At 42.3% G+C, this 16,180-nt stretch overlaps 2 protein-coding genes across 7 annotated transcripts in view; both read left to right on the top strand.

Annotated features, from left to right (window-relative positions):
* Positions 1-10,766, top strand: part of cbfa2t3 (CBFA2/RUNX1 partner transcriptional co-repressor 3) — a 43,775-nt gene extending 33,009 nt beyond the window's left edge. For 2 of the 6 annotated variants that reach the window (XM_065952861.1, XM_065952865.1), the window contains exons 7-12: positions 4-89; positions 1,250-1,553; positions 1,974-2,042; positions 2,710-2,763; positions 4,599-4,789; positions 5,330-10,766. In XM_065952861.1, coding sequence (XP_065808933.1) covers positions 4-89; positions 1,250-1,553; positions 1,974-2,042; positions 2,710-2,763; positions 4,599-4,789; positions 5,330-5,701 — 1,076 coding nt within the window. In that variant the 3' untranslated portion in view covers positions 5,702-10,766. The remainder of the gene's footprint in view (positions 1-3; positions 90-1,249; positions 1,554-1,973; positions 2,043-2,709; positions 2,764-4,598; positions 4,790-5,329) is intronic. The other 4 variants (XM_065952864.1, XM_065952862.1, XM_065952863.1 and 1 more) reach the window with 4 other exon arrangements.
* A 1,899-nt stretch (positions 10,767-12,665) lies between these two features.
* pabpn1l (PABPN1 like, cytoplasmic) lies at positions 12,666-16,178 on the top strand. The gene is made up of 6 exons (XM_020652862.3): positions 12,666-12,969; positions 13,822-13,948; positions 14,456-14,523; positions 14,616-14,722; positions 14,839-14,926; positions 15,444-16,178. The coding sequence occupies exons 1-6, from the start codon at positions 12,871-12,873 to the stop codon at positions 15,777-15,779; spliced, it is 825 nt and encodes a 274-aa protein (XP_020508518.2). The 5' UTR covers positions 12,666-12,870; the 3' UTR covers positions 15,780-16,178.
* The last annotated feature ends 2 nt before the right edge of the window (positions 16,179-16,180 follow it).

Below are 16,180 nucleotides of genomic sequence, written 5' to 3'. Positions count from 1 at the left end.
TAGCAGTGCATGGAGCCCGCCAAGAGGAGGTGATTGACCACCGTCTCACAGATCGAGAGTGGGCGGAGGAATGGAAGCACCTTGATAATGTAAGTATCAGCTTGATTTCCCTGTTTAGGTGTCAACCACATCTTTGTTACAATCATAAACATCATTAAACAGTGGGACAAAAGGAGCTATTAGGTCGTCACATGATTAAAGTATGTTTTAGTGCCATAGACAGGATACAGATGACAAAGAGCGGTACTGTTGACACACAGAACCGCCTCTGTCCAGGCCGCCTGAGCAGTTGACATGACAGCTGACTTTAGGAGGGTGCAATGAATTAACAACAGACACACACCTAGTTTCTCCACACCCAACTCCATGACGACAAAATCATGTACACGAGATTCACACACATATGCACACAGACAGACACGCACACACAGAAAACTAGGCCCCAGATGGAGCTTCGGGACCCAGCAGAGAGCAGCTCCAGCTGGGGAGAGCAGCTGAGACAAGAGCTGCAGTCATGGAGAGAACCGGCCAGGCCTGGACCCCTGCCAAATTAGAAACACTTCAGTGAAATAAATATAGCTTACTCAGAGGGGAGGGAGGAGGAGGAGGAGGAGAAGGAAAGGAGGCAGAGACAGAGAGAGGGAAAGATGAATGGGAAGAAGGATATGGATTGAATGTCAAGCATGCTAAACCCATTTAGCAGGACCGGACCGGGTCTGGAATCACAGGGCACTATGGGAAAAAGTGACACTGTTTACAACCGGGGGAGGAAGGGGAGGAAATCTGTTGAGTTGGCAGAGAACGAAGCAGAAGGGTGGAAGGAATTGGCTCAAATGTTTTCATCAGCAGCCCAGCTGTTACATTATGGTTGTTGTAATGCTCTTAGACATTGAAATTCACTGACAGACACACAATCCATGAACAGAGGCAGACAGTCACACGCAAACATACACATCTGTTTGGTGGTATGTGTCAGAAAGTATGTATTTTACAGCTCTTTGGATTAAGAAACTTTTTTCTTTTGAATGGGGTTTGTTTGTAAGGCCTGTGGGGGTTTCAAAAAATATATTTTAATGGATTTAAAATCAAATTTGTGAAGTTAACTCCTTTTTTCCAAAATCTGTGAAGGTGATTTACTGACTTGTTCATTTTGAGTTTTGAAGCTAAATAATTTACATTTGTAACTACATGGAGCAGTGGTAAATTTCTCCATTTAACGAATTAAGTAAAACCTAAATCTCATACTTAGCCTGCCCCATTGCAGCTCTTGAACTGCATCATGGACATGGTGGAGAAGACGCGCCGCTCTCTGACTGTGCTGCGCCGCTGTCAGGAGGCCGACAGGGAGGAGATGAACCACTGGATTCGGCGATACAGCGACGTGGAGGAGATGAAAAAAGGTGGGAGCAACGGACAGCACTGCCTTCCTCCTCCTCCTCTTCCTCCTCCTCCTACTCCTCACCACAACTCCTCCTCCAACACAGCTAGCAGCAGCGAGTCACTGCCCATAGGAACGTCCTCGGCTGCTGAAAGGCAGACAGGCAGACAGACAGGTAGACAAAACACTCGCAGGGTTTGTTTGGCAAAGCAAAACACTCATAGAAAGGTAGAGCTGATTTAAAATGCTGAAAATGCCAATTGAGGCACAACATTTGACTTAGATTATCATATTTTCACTAAATGTACCAATTTGAGATCATACTGTGAGGCAGTACCAATCTGGATGTTAAACCACCTGATCTCACCATCATATGTCCAGCATCCACATTCATAATAAAGATTTTATTCACTTTGAAATCCTGTATTCCCATTACTCATCAACAATAGCTGAACATGTTAAAGCTTATTTACCTATGCTTCCACACACCAAGTTTAGGAAATATAATTCAAATCAATAAGGGAGACACTTTGAAAGTACTTTGTATGAATAAGAGTGTAACTGTGTCTAAGTGTGTGTCTGGTGTGTGTTTCAGAGATCCACAGAGACTTCTTACACAGGCCCCCCTCAGGATATCTGCCAGAAGAAATCTGGAGGAAAGCAGGTAAGAGCCAAACATCTTTCATTTTTTTCTCTATTGTCTTTATATTGACCTCACACACACTCACAAAACGCACACACTTAAGGCCGTCATCAGTCTTTAGGGCTACCTTGCCCTCGCCACATAGACAGACAGAGCAGAGGCCTTGCAGCTGCAGGTCCATCAGGGCAGAGGATTGGAGGCCTTCTGTGTCATTAGGGCTAAATGCCCTCCATCTGTCACTGCTATGAAAGGCCGCTGCAGTTAAAGCTGCAGTGAAAATGCAGTCACCTGGCCGGACAAAGGTCGCAGCAGCACAGCACAGGTTGGAGCTTAAAAGGTCTCCATTGTCCCAAGAACACATTTTTCATGTGACTGTTTTCGCATGCACATTAAAAAAACGTATTACTGAATATTTTGTGATTAGTTTTGGCTCAATTTGCAGTCACAGGGAGGCAGGTGGGAGTGTTGTATTGCATGGGCCTTTTTGTACAGTATACTGCATGTAAGACGGAGCCCAACCGAGAAGTCATCTGGCTCATTCCTGGTTCCACCAGAGTCCCAGCACCATTATGTTACAGTCATATTCCAATACCCTGTGGAGGGGAGATGCTGCTGCTGTCGGCAAAATACTGTGCTGCATTTTCACCAGCAGAGAAAGCTCTTTTAATTGCAGTTGTTTTTCATACAGGTACTACAAGCATCCCGCTCTCCCCAGCGCTAAAGCACCTCCAAAACAGGCAGGGTGAGTAAAATCTCTCACAACATCTCACCTTTAGTGTGTGTGTGTGTCTGTTTGTCTCTTTGTGTGAGTCACCTCTATCTCAGCAGCCAGATACTCTGCCTGCTGTAGCAGCAGCACCTCTTGGTTTTAATTAAAACCAGACACGTATTCTGTGGTCTGGTTCAGGTTGAGTGACTGCGGCGCTTTTGAAAAATAAGATCTGAAGTGTGAAAAAGCAGACAGAAATAACACGTCTCAGGGACTCGCCAAATCCCTGCGGAATTAAAACGTTAATATTGCTGCCCCCGTGTTTTCCATTAAGTGCTAATTGCCCCAGCATCTGCTATGCAGTCTCCTTGATAAGAATTAATTAAATTTGCAAACTAATCTTAGCGGTGCATGCATTAGGCCAGATAATTGAGAATGCAGATAGTGTTTGCAAGGAACTGAAGAAAAAAAAGGAGGAGGAAGGGTGGAAAACGGAGTAGGAAAGAAATGAAGGATAAAGGTAGAGACGCATGACAAGATGAGGGAAAGCATTGAGACGTGGCCAAAGTGTAACTGTATGTTGACAGGTTTGACTAACTTTTAAACATAATAGCATAACATTGCAAAACAAATCTCTGCACACCTGAATGTGTGACAGGTGCGTCGGAGGAGGGTAAAACTAGAGAACACTGTCTCATATTAATTTGATCATACAACGTTTAGTTTAACCGATGAAGGTCGCTAAGGCGTGCATACATGCGCACAGCCATGTGCATGCAAACAGCCATGAAACATACACGCAGCTGTGTGTGTAAGCGCTCTCCCTATTGCTTATCTTTTAGCACAGTGGTTTGAAACAACTGGAGTAGAGCGGCGAGGAAAAGTGACAGTAATGTATGAGTTCCCTCTCAGACAAACACTGACTGGAGGAAATCAGGTGCAGTGGAGAGAACAATATCAGTCTTACCACCTACTTGGTTGGCCTAACACACCTGGAGAGCCTCTTGTATTTGTGTCATTTGTGCCTCAGTGTGTGTTTGTCTACGTCTAGAGGAGGCGGAGCGGGAGAAAGAAAAATCATTTGATCTTTAAAAAGGTTTCTGTCTCTGAGGCCAGAATAACATGGAACATCTTTCCATCACAACACGCACCACATAAGCATTTGATTAATTAATAGCATATATTTTGCATCCTATTTTTTCAGGTGTTTAATGCCCTATGAGACATCGTGTATTTTACATGTGGAGCCCATTGTGAGGTCATGAATGATGGTAACAAAAAAAAAAACATGTCATCACTCATTACTAACTGAGGAGGGACTGCAGGAAGTTTCTATTTTAGACTGCCACCTGGAAAGAAGTCTACCCACCTGCCTGTTGTAAAAAAAAAAAAAAAACACAGCCTCCTCACTCATACAGTTTGTGCTTGTGCTAGAAGAGGCCCTGTGATAAGAATCTACACTTTAATAAACTCTGCAGTGGAGCATGCACACTCGTGGGAAATTATTCATAGTGAACTCTTGACAGACAATTTCTATTAAAATTGTTCTCGTGACAAGCTTAATATTGCACAAACAGGGAATCCTAGGATGTTGGAGTAGCAGTAAAGTTGATAACAAAACTTTGCAGACATCTGCTGTTCTCAGCACTGGAAATGATCGTGGCCAGACGTCTTTGAATTAATTATTGAAGTCTCGCTGTTTCCCTTTTCTGGCAGAAAGTTTTGAATGTTGGATGATGTACATCTGTTCGCTGCGATACAACAAGATGGCAGCTTAAAGAGCTTCAATAAAGTATGACAGAGAAAGCGGGATTGGACGACAGTCACATGCACTGACACCTCTCTCTCTCTCTCTCTCGCTCTCTCAGAGGAGGCCGTGAATGAGGTGAAGCGACAGGCGATGTCAGAGCTGCAGAAAGCTGTGTCAGACGCGGAGAGGAAGGCTCATGAGATGATTTCAGCCGAGCGCTCAAAAATGGAGAGGGCGCTGGCTGAGGCCAAGAGGCAAGCGTCTGAGGATGCACTCACAGTCATCAACCAGCAGGAGGACTCCAGTGAAGTGAGTATCACAGACCCCCCACCAACATTTTGCCTAATCCCCCCCTCGCTTGGTCTTAACTTCTTTACTCAGTCACTCTTCTGGTTCCTCGTCTTTGCTCCATCCATTACCCCTCACTTTGTTCGCCCTGTCATCTAAGTTAACTTGTTTTCTGTCATCTGTACAGCTGTTTGCGTTTGGTTTGTGCTCCAACATGTTGTCATCATTATTGCAAAAGCAGTCCAGCTGTATGTGCACATTAAAGTAGACAGAGCCAGATGGTTGGAGCAGAGTGCCAGGCTGAGGCCTTTACAGGGCAGTTGACCACCACCTGCTGGTAAAAGAGACCAGTCGCGATGGATCAGGACTTAAAAGTCTTAAAATAAAATCTTTGTGCAAATAGCAGCACAAACTAAGGACTGGAAAATAAAGTACTTTATAAAATGTACTTATTTAAAGTTTCAATATATATCTTAATGTATGAATGAGAACTATGTGCCTCCCGTGAACAAAAAAGAGACTTATTTTTATCAACCTACTCTCTCCCCACTGTCTCACCAGAGCTGCTGGAACTGTGGAAGAAAAGCCAGTGAGACGTGCAGCGGCTGTAACACGGCTCGCTACTGCGGCTCCTTCTGCCAACACAAAGACTGGGAGAAGCACCACCATGTCTGTGGTCAGGGCCTGCAGGGTCTGCCTGGGGGCAGCAGTGTCCCTCTAGGCACCCCCTCCTCCTCAGCGTCCTCCAGTGCGCCCCCCACCCACTCGGAGAGCACTCCTCCAGGACCCTTGGCCCTGGTGGGGCAGAGCAGTATTGCGGGAGGGGCTGGCAGCGGCAGTGTGTCCGCCAGCCCGAAGGAGAGCAGTTCCAGCAGTGCCTCTCGCTCCACGACTCCAGCTACCCCCGCCCTGCTGGACGCTGCCTCTCGCTGACGTCTGATCCTCATTCCTCCCCTATATACTGATGCGACAGTGCTCACTCTCCACTCAAAACCAAACTGAGGAATCTTTTATCACACAGTAATCCCGTTCCTCACTCCCACCTCTTGTCCTTATTTCCTCCATGATAAGCTCTTCTGAAAATCTTTGAACCACTCCATGGTGATGATAATAGACGGTCACCTTCCCCCAGAAACACTTGTTTTGTCTTTGTCTCTTTAACGGCAACACATGCAAAGATGTGTTCAGTCACAGAAACATATCAGATGTGTTTGATTTAAAGATATGACATGAAGTTCTCTCAGTAATGTAAGCACGTTTAATGCTGTCCACAGAAGGACACAAGACAAGGGCTGTGATAGGTAAGGTTTCACTTACGGGAGGGGAGTTGGTCGGCAAATTGGCACTTGGGTAGGATTTCCCTTTAATTTAGCACCAATGAGAGAACAGTACAAAACCCTGAGATGTGCACTATCACTCCAAACAGTTCACTGATGTGGCACTTATTTCACAGTGCCCTAATAGAAACAGGAAAGGAACATCGTACCTTCTTTTTTTTCCAAATGAATGAGGGAAGTGAAAACCTGTGATGTGATTTTTTTTCCCCCCTCAGAAACACAGCTTAGTATTTATTAAATGTTTCTTTCTGGCTTTAAGGGAAAAAACAGAAAGTCCAAATATTCTAAGTAAAGAATAATAGTGACAATGATGATGCTGATGATGATAACGATAATGACATGAGAATAAATTAACTTTAAACTGCTAACTACCTTGCTAGCGAGCCAAGAAAATCTATACCGGACTCACCTCTCTGCACCATTGTGAACCCAAATGAATTCAAAGATGAAAAATAACATGATCCAAACCTTTGTATTACACTGCCAAAGTGAGTAAGTAAGCGATAAGGAGTAGCACTCATCTTATAACCAAACGCAAAGCAACATCACCTCCTCAGCAGATAAGCCAGCCTTGAGAGGACTGTGCTGCAGAGAGGCAGCAGGACGGGACCCAGAGAAAGTCAGACATTCAATAATAACAAAACTGTGACCTGCTTTGATCTGCAGCCGCCTCCTGCAGTCTGGACAAAACTACAGCGGTTCCTCTGCGACAGCCCAGACTAGTGAATATGGACGATGCTGTGAACTTGCCAACTAGAAAGACTTGGATGGAAACCCCGCCACAGTGTGATTTTTTTTGTGAATGGTAACAGAGAGGACAGAGAGAAAAGAAGAGGGAAGGAAAAGCTACACAGCCTCAAAGGAGATGAAGATACAAACATGGCAACGGAGCTGTCAAAAAAAGAAGCTTGAAAACAATGTCCAAGAAGGCATTGCGTACTATGGGAAGATTGTTTGTAAGTCATCTTTTCTAAAGCTCCACAATGGGGTGATATTTCAAGGAATTGCTGTTACCTTTACATTCACTCCCTCCGTTTCCAAAGCATGATGAACAGATAAAAGAGTCTAGTGAAGGGCGGTGTAGACTTTGCTCTCCTCTCTCTTTCTACCTCCCCTCACCCCACACCTCCCTTCTACGCTCTTCCCCAACTACTTGACTCAAGTCTCCCCCTCTCCCTCAGCCTGCTTTGGACAGAGCCTCAGAGCAGCCACGTGGGAAGGGTTTGAACCTGCTTGTAGATATTCTTCCTCCTTTCAAACTTCAATAATGTCTCTTGTCGCTGATGTCCATATGTGCTGCCCTTGTGTATATCCAGAATAACGGACTTTGTTTTGCTTTTGTTACCTTTCAGTTTCCTCCTTTAAGTTTGGGCTGAGCAGTGAAGTCAGAGCAAGGAGGAAGCCCCCCCCCCCATTTGACATATTGTTTGATTTGTTGTATCTATATTGATGAGATGGAACCCTTCTTGTAGATTATTTTGTATTTCTCACATTGTAAGACAGTGAGAGGACGGAGGTGCAATATGAAGAGAATTCAGCTACTGAATGGAACCTCAGCAACTGCCCATAGGGTGTCATATAATATAGATACATATAAATATATTTAAAGTAACATCAGTAACTTAATGTGAATGTACATAGTATTTAAAAAAGGTCCAAAAATGTGTTTGCCAAATAACAGAAACCTTTAAACGTTAATGTCCAGAATAGCATTTTCCCACAGTACATTAGTTTCTTCAAATAACAAATTTCCCCCTTTCTTTCCGTTTAAACACCTCTAATTTTCAGTCAGATCAAAGTGTCATGTGACCCTGAGTGAGCCTTAAGGTGGATGCTTACCGGGCCGCAATGCATGCAGCTGAAAGTGGATGAGAACGGATTAAGGGTGAATGGACACTACTCAATTTGAACAACGACTTAAAATTTAATCAACACAGTTTGCTTTATTCAACCAGATCAGTTTAAATCCTGCAGGTGGGAGAAAGCCCAAATATAATCGATAATTAGAAATTAATTGAAGGCTCCGTTTTCAAATTTAGATCCTTCACACCAAATTAAGAACTTTTCAAACTTTATATCTCATGTCAAGTGTTTGTCACCATCCTTTACTGACTCTCTTTTTTGGTCGTCATCAACCTGTGTGAGTGTGAGCTAGGAGTGCATGTTTCCCCCAAAATGCAGGGAAAATCATCACAGTCGAAGTAAGTGATGTGCCAGTTTTAAGCTACAGTAAAATTCCGAACTAATTTTGAGACAGAATCTTTAAAATATTTCTTTTTCACTGTCAATTGTTTATTTGGTTTTGATATAAGCTAAGGTTCTCAGACAGATCTTTGTTTCCAGGCCAACAGAGTAGCATCACCTCTTAAGGGTTAATTCTGTTTGTTCATTTCTTTACACATACAACAGGATAATAATCCTCTCTGGTAAACATATGTTAAACTGTCTATTCTGTGATCAACATAAAGAGTGAGGCTTGTGTAGCAGCCACACATCTTACATTGATCGTAGTAAGCCCTACATGATGGGCCCCATACACACTTGGACCAAACTTGGAAAAAAAAAGTGTTTTTTCTTTTGCAGTGAGTGACATGAGAAAATAAAGTTTCAGCATTTTTTTCATCAACAGATTGATACATTTACTAGAGACCTAGAATTCAAATGGAATGAGCGAAAAAGGTTCCCCTGCATCCGTGTGTATAGCGTTATGTATGTGTGTGAAATTTACCGTAATATTGTGTTGACCTCAGCCTTTTTGTGTCCGTTCCCCTGATGTCTAATTCCTCCACTTCTACCACCGACCACTTGTCATAACCCCCCTCACACTAGCTACCTCCTGTGACCATACAGCTAACCACCAGGAGAGGTTGACCTGGACTTTGAAAAGCTGGGCTGAGAGCAGACATGGACGCACACTGTTAAAAGCGGTTTCGTAAATCTTTTGTGAGATGATAAAGGGTTGAAAGAACATGCCATTGTCCATAATGTAGATGAATATTTATTCTATCCAGACTTCACCGTATTAAACACATCCAAACAACCAAACTGATACTGCTGGAGTTTAGTAGCAGGTACACATTAAAGTTGCATATTACAGAACCGAACACGGAACGAATCATAACATGCCATTTGTCGTCCAAAACCAATAAAAGCACAGACCAAAGTACTCCTGCATTGCCATAGTGTGGCTTTGACTTGTGTATTGACAGACCAGAAATAATAAGGTTAGAGCTCCACTTCACTACTTAACCAAAGTGTCTGAGATACACATAATCAGGGCACAATAGCAAAGAGCGCACTGAATTCAATGGCTGAGTTTCAAATGTGTAGAACACTCATTCAAGCAATCAAAGCGCTTGTTGTCTACACATTGAATAGAATAGTGCTTCTGTGAAAATAATAGGAGCATTTCCTTTTGGAAATGGCCTGCTGATCGTGCGTTCTTATGGTTACAAAGCCTTGCAGAGATAAAACGTCTACATGGTGGATGTGTGCTTGTGTGTGAATGTTGGCGTGTGTGTGTTTTTGTATAAAAAAAAAAGAAATATTCTTTCTTTTTGTGTCTCTGTACAAAACTACTTGAAACCTTCAGAGCTTTAATGAAACATCCCAGACAGACTATAGTGGCAGATCAATTCAGAATATGTAGCAACAGCTTTGTGCAGTAAAACGCTGTATTTTGACAATATCAGCATTAAAAAAAAAAAAAAAAAACTTTGTGACGGCAGTTCCTTTCAACTCTAAGTGTTTTTGGTGTGCCTCCTTGTCTGTAAGTAAGCCCTCAGATAAACTAAACAAAACCAAATCCAATACACCTGATATAAATGACCAAAATACAACCAAAAGCTAAAACTTTACACTCAGATTACACTTGTGTTAAGGGTTTTGTGTCTGTAAGCTTCATTATAGCACAAAACACATACGACACATGTCAAGGTGTCATACACTTCTCTTTGTGAACATATTATCGATGGCAAACGCATAAGGGCTCTGCTATTGTGAATACCATCTGAGGGTCTCGGAACGCTTTTCATCAGCCCCTTTATTTTGGTTTAACTATGTACATGAATATGGGCAAAACGCATGTTTAGAAAAGACAAATATTAGCAGGATGACATTTGTCTGTCCCTACCCCAAACAATAACTCTAATGATGATGATTCAAGGCTCGTCTGATGTTACAGTGACTCGTCCTTCCTGTGAAACAGGCTCTGATGAACGACTACAGTAGGAAGCTGAAGAGGCAAGTGGATACAGCACTTGTTTTTCCAAAAGCCATGGCTCAGGATGGCCCTGTTTTGAATTTTACATGAATTGAAAAAAGGTTTTATATGTGTAGGGAAGCATTCTATACTGTATTGTGCAATACATTATTACAGAAAAAAAAACATGTTTCTGTAGGAAAGGTTGGCACTTCAAAGATCTTTCTCGTTTTGTTTAATTTCCCTCTTCAAAAGGTCCTGTTGCCGTTTTTAGATGAAGTTAACTGTGCCAGAAGAATTCAATTCTGATTTGTATTTATTTCTTGCATGCTTTCCTCCCTGTTGCTAATACTGCTCTTTAACTGTTCGCTCTGTTGGATGTGTGAAGCTGTAAAACATTCTAATTCAGGTTATTGTCTGTGTTGAACAATGTAACTGTGTAATTAAAACATGAAATGAAGTATTCATCACTCTTGGTGCTTTTCTTCTTAGCTCGCAGGCATATTCTGAGACGACATGCTTATAGGAGGAGCATTTTCTATTGTTACTAAATCATCGCTCACACAAAGCTGACATCAACTTCAGACGCCATTGATTACATCCACTCCAGTCTACAGATCTGTGATCTCAGATAGAAAAAACAGTGTAACTATTACTGTACAAGTACCTTAAGTTCCAAACATTTGTGTAAGTATGTTAGTTTGTGTAAAGGCATTGTGAGATACAGTTGCTGAAAAAAAAAAAGAGTATATAGGGACTTTTGTTTTATTGTGATCTGTATTTGTGAGAGGTACTAGATAATTACTTTATTGATCCTGAGGGAAATTCAAAGCATCCAGTAGCAGTTTACAAGACATGCACGACATGAAACATTTGTTACAAACAAACAACCGCTGTCCCTCCTCCCATACATATATTAACCCGAAACAAAGATTTAAGTAAGCCCCTACATGAATTAAAATTAAACCTGCACAATTAAAAATAGACTAATACAAAGACAAATCTACATAACAACATGCAGGAATACAAATATATGTGCAATTGAAGTGGAACCTATAAAATGTTAAGGAACATTGGTAAATATTAGACCTGTACATAAAAATAAAAGTGTAGACCTTCTGATGTTTGTGTTGTGTATGTATGTACAGCAGTGTCTTAAATGAAGGTAGTGCAGAATGTATTAAAAACAGACTTTAAGTAACAGTCAGTGCAGACATTAAAGGTGCACATAAAATGATTGTCCATTAGGCATTAAAGTGTCCAACTAGGGCTGACTCTTAGGACAGCTGTGCAGATGAGGAAAGAAAAAAAGTGAAAGTTTCCAAGTCCAAGAGTCACAGTGTGCTTTTCCCCTGCCAACAGCCCTGCCTGTTGTACAGTCGTATGGCCAGGGGGACAAAACAGTTCTTGAGTCTTTCTGTGGAACAAACAGAGGAGTGTACAAAATAAACTTAACTAACTTACATTTCACAGAAAGAAAGGGGTAAACAATATTGATCATGGCCCAGTTCATTATAGCTGCTTCCATTTAAGGGTCCTGCCAAATTGAATAGTAAGTATTTAATAATGGATCAGCTTACTAGATAAATGCTAATGCTAGCATTTACAACTTAGCACATTTTTACTATAGGCCTACTGGCAGCCATGTGGTAACCATGTGGAAAACCATTGCTAGGCAACTGCAAATGAACACCAAAAGGTTGCTTGTTCTTTTACAGGTTGCATTATAGCCATTATTTAACCAAATATAAAATGATGAAAAAAAGACTAGACTAAATGTAGCATAAACGTATTAATCATAGACTCTAAATATCACCTTGCCCTTGCGCTTAAAAAACTGAAGTTCATGCAAAACTCAAACCTTTCGGAAAAAATTCAACTTCTGATGTTGTGAATACATAAGAGGGGGGGGGGGGCGTTTATATGGTCTCTTCTCGTGAACAGTGTAAACAAGACCCTATTTGAAGGCACCATTAAAACCGAGTCTTAATTAATGATATTAGCGACACCTGTGCTTTTCCTTCAGGTAAACATGTCCGCCATATTATCTTTACCTTGAGTTAGGCTTTGTATCAGTTTTTAAATGGTTAGTCTTTTATAACTTTAAAGATTAAGTTAAAATGAAAAACTATCTTAAATATAATTTGGATATTTCCCGTGATTTTTGACTGCCAGATTTTTCACAGATTTTTTTTTTTTTTTTTTAAGAATTGTACTATTTCTTGCAAATAATTGTAGGACTTAGCATCTGTTTCCTACTTGCAGTACATGGCGGGGGGTGGGGGGGGGGGGGGGGGGTAGGTGTGTAATAAGTTGGGGCAGGGATGGGGGGGCCCTCGTTGCTGCGCCACTGGGATGCAGAAACCCTCCTCGAGCGTCTCTCGCTCACGTGCGCGCCACTGTCAATCAATCCGGCGCGTCATGAGTCTCATTCACAGGTGATATCTATTAGCCTACCTCATCTTCGGTCAGGTGTCGCGTCCGTGGACCATCAAGCCGTAAACCCCCTTACCGTGAGAGATATTTCTTGAAGCGGCTTTGGCGAGTTGCAGTGGGCTTTGCAGATGCCATGTTGGAGCAGTAAGCTAACCATGGCGGAAAATCATATGGAGTACGGCTACCTGGAGGGCGAGTCCATGGGGGAGCATTTCGCCGAGGACCCGGTGGGTATCATTGTGTTTGCAGTGAATCCAAACGGGTTGCCATCACGTTTATACATTCAGTAGGGCTACTAGGTGAATGGAAGTCTAAGCGCAAATCGCAGCCGTGCTATTTAATGTTAACACTGGGACACGTTTTGTGCAGAGAACAGCATCAATGAGCCACATCCTGAATAACATGCAAGGTGCATGGAGCTAGTCAGGTGCACTGCATTGCATTGTGGCTAAAGCACAGCCACTATCTGGTGGTTAAAAATCTTGTTTCAGGCTTAGGTTTGTTGTCATCATACCTCAGGCCAGCTATATGTGAAATCTATGACTCATCCGGAATTTCTTTGTATTTAATTTATTCCATGGACATGCCAACATCTTTGGGAGCATTTGCTGCTTTCATAAGATGTTCAAGTAGAATATTTCGTTCATAAGTTGTCTATAGCTTAATTCCTTTTTTATGGTTGTTTAATTTTCAGATAGTCAACCAACTCAGTCAACAAATTGCTCAATTTCATTAAGAGACCAGCGTGTATCTTTTCAATTATCATAGTTGGTTCACGACTAGTTTGCAAACTTCAATGAAGGCTCACAGGCGACAGAATATTAAGGTGATTGTTGACCACTTTAAACGCACCTTGTCAAAACTACACAATGAGCGGTGTTTACACAGAAGATGTGTTCAAAAAGGTTTAGATACCTATTGTGAAACCTTTTGATGACCCATTGTGTGCCCAAGCTTTTTCCAACCCAGTAACCCAACTCTTCCATCTATGTCTTCTTGTATTGTCTTGCTTCAAATGTAGTATTCTGCTGTGGTCAGCAGTTATTGAATGTTTCTCTTTCCGTGTTTGTGTGTCTCAGGAGCTGGCCGCCATCAAGGCCAGGGTTCAGGAGCTGGAGATGGAAGAAGAGACGGAGAGACTGAAGGAGGAGGAGGATAGGTGTGATGCAGCGGAGATGCAGCTCCTGACGAGCTCCCCCCGACCCGGTGAGACAGCCTGGGGGTCTTATCCGCCCCATGGTTTGTTATTGTGTCACATTGTTGTACGGCTAAATACTGATTATGCATTTGGGAAGCCTCGACAGCGAGTTTCTGGCCAGGTGTGTAGCATCGCAGCCTCCAGGCAGGTGAGGTAACTGCATCCTTCACCATCTGGCTAACACCTGGGACGCTTCACATGTGCCTCATCACTGCCCAATGAGACGGAGCAGTGAGCCCCACAGAACCAGAAGGGTCCTCCTTGCTGCCCGTGGCTATTTTCTGCCTCTGTGCTTCTCCTCATCCCTTTCAAACCCCCCTCTTCCTGCCTTTTAGTTCCTCCTCAGAACAGATGTAATCAGAGGGGAAGCGAGTTGTCCTTTTGTTGTCATGATGCTAGAAATTGATAATTTATTGAATGTTCTTTAACCTGAAAGGACCCCCTGTCTAGACGTTACATATATTGGATCAAATGGGCAAAGAAGTTTATGCATTTGTTTTTCGTTTCCCCCACAGGACCTTTCTACAATATGACCCCCGAGGAGAGGATAGATGCAGACAATAGATCGGTCTATGTAGGAAATGTAAGTCTTGAATAGCGTTTTTTTTTATTCCTTCATGCTCAGCAGGGTGTTGTTTCTTCTGGTTTGATACATTGTTTATTTACAAATCCCAGGTAGATTATGGAGCTACGGCAGACGAGCTAGAGATCCATTTCAATGGCTGTGGTCCTGTCAACAGAGTTACCATCCTGTGTGACCGGTTCTCAGGCCATCCTAAAGGGTGGGTTCAACCTGTGTATATACATTTTAACATTTGTTAGACTACAATAACATTAAAATAAAGCTTTTCACATGTTGACATTCCAGTATATTTATTGTTTATCTTCCCCTTCACAGGTTTGCATACATTGAGTTCTCTGATCGAGACTCGGTGCACAGTGCCATTGGTTTGCATGAGACCTTGTTTAGAGGGAGAGTCCTCAAGGTAAGAAGTCTTTTACTAGACAGACTGCAGAACTGTGGTCCTGATGACACTTTCGGTTAGGCTAGAAAAAAAAGTTGGTAATTGTTATTTTAGGGGAAGAAACATAAAAGTGGTAAACAAACTTAAATTTTGTTTGATAAAACTAATTAGAACAAATTTTTTGCCTGCAACTTAGAACGTCCTACTATTAGGATTCATTATTATTCTTGCTGAACCAAAACGTATACTGTTGTTGCACTGTTGATGTTCGTATGGTTTGGTGAAATTAAAGTTAAACGTGTAAGGCCATGTTATTCAATCTTGGCTTAATTTTTGCTCCAAGTTACTTTTTAAGGCTAAACAGTCACAGCACCCTGTAGGTTTATATCTTTTCTCTTGCTTTTTGTAGAGCTTGAAGTGCTTAGAGGACAGTTAGGTTCTTCTGAACTATCATGGTTAAAATGCAAAGGAAATATTTAATTGTTCAGTAATCATTCATCCTAAACAGTGATGTAAAAAAAACATTTTTTTTTTGCAGGTAATGCCCAAGAGGACCAACATGCCAGGCATCAGCACCACAGACAGGGGAGGACACCGCGGCGGCCAATCCAGAGGCAGCAGAGGCAGAGGTGGTTTCCGTCCACCACGATACCAGAGCAGCTCTCGAGGCAGGTTCAGGTACCAATCGACCAGGCCGCAACATCAAACGCCCCACCCTTACTACGGAGGCCCCTCAGTGGGAAAGAGACAGTGGGGACACATGGACTACCACGAACAGGTGCCTAAACGTTATCCGTGTCTTCTTCTCATCACCCCACCGTCAGAGGAGTTGGGGGCAGGGTCAAGTGGACAGCACTACCCTCAACAGCGTTAGCTCCACCCACAACAACTAAAGAAGAGTGGGTTAAAAAGAACTGACGGTTTTAAAGTGTTCCCAGGCATTACTGAGTTAAGCATCATGTGAGAGAAGCAAGAAGGATCGATGAAATGACTTCTTTTTTTTTTTTTTTTTTAATTTGCATCCCTGCATCAATCGTTCCAAGTCTGTGAGATGTGAAAAAGAAGTCTGGGGTCAGCGGTGTTGCATTACAAGCTTCTGTGAATGCATGGGACAATCCTAAATTGCATCTCTAACTGATTTTACAAACTGATGCGAATGTATTGTGATTTGCCTGCTATGTCACGTATAAATCCTCCCTATTGTATAACTTATAAGTTCTTTGCTATGTAAGTGAATGAATAAATAAAACAATTGATCTGTTAAGTTAACACACG

Source organism: Labrus bergylta, chromosome 3 (assembly GCF_963930695.1).
Source record: "Labrus bergylta chromosome 3, fLabBer1.1, whole genome shotgun sequence".
NCBI classification, from domain to species: Eukaryota; Metazoa; Chordata; class Actinopteri; order Labriformes; family Labridae; genus Labrus; species Labrus bergylta.
Note: the sequence above shows the minus strand (reverse complement) of the source record. Positions and strands in the feature narration are given on the sequence as shown.

Bases quoted from the DNA above. Each gene is read 5' to 3' on its own strand.
- pabpn1l (XM_020652862.3), top strand. From the start codon at position 12,871: ATGCCATGTTGGAGCAGTAAGCTAACCATGGCGGAAAATCATATGGAG. The intron at 13,949-14,455 runs GTGAGACAGCCT...TTTCCCCCACAG, and splicing joins GACGAGCTCCCCCCGACCCG to GACCTTTCTACAATATGACC. The intron at 14,723-14,838 runs GTGGGTTCAACC...TCCCCTTCACAG, and splicing joins TTCTCAGGCCATCCTAAAGG to GTTTGCATACATTGAGTTCT.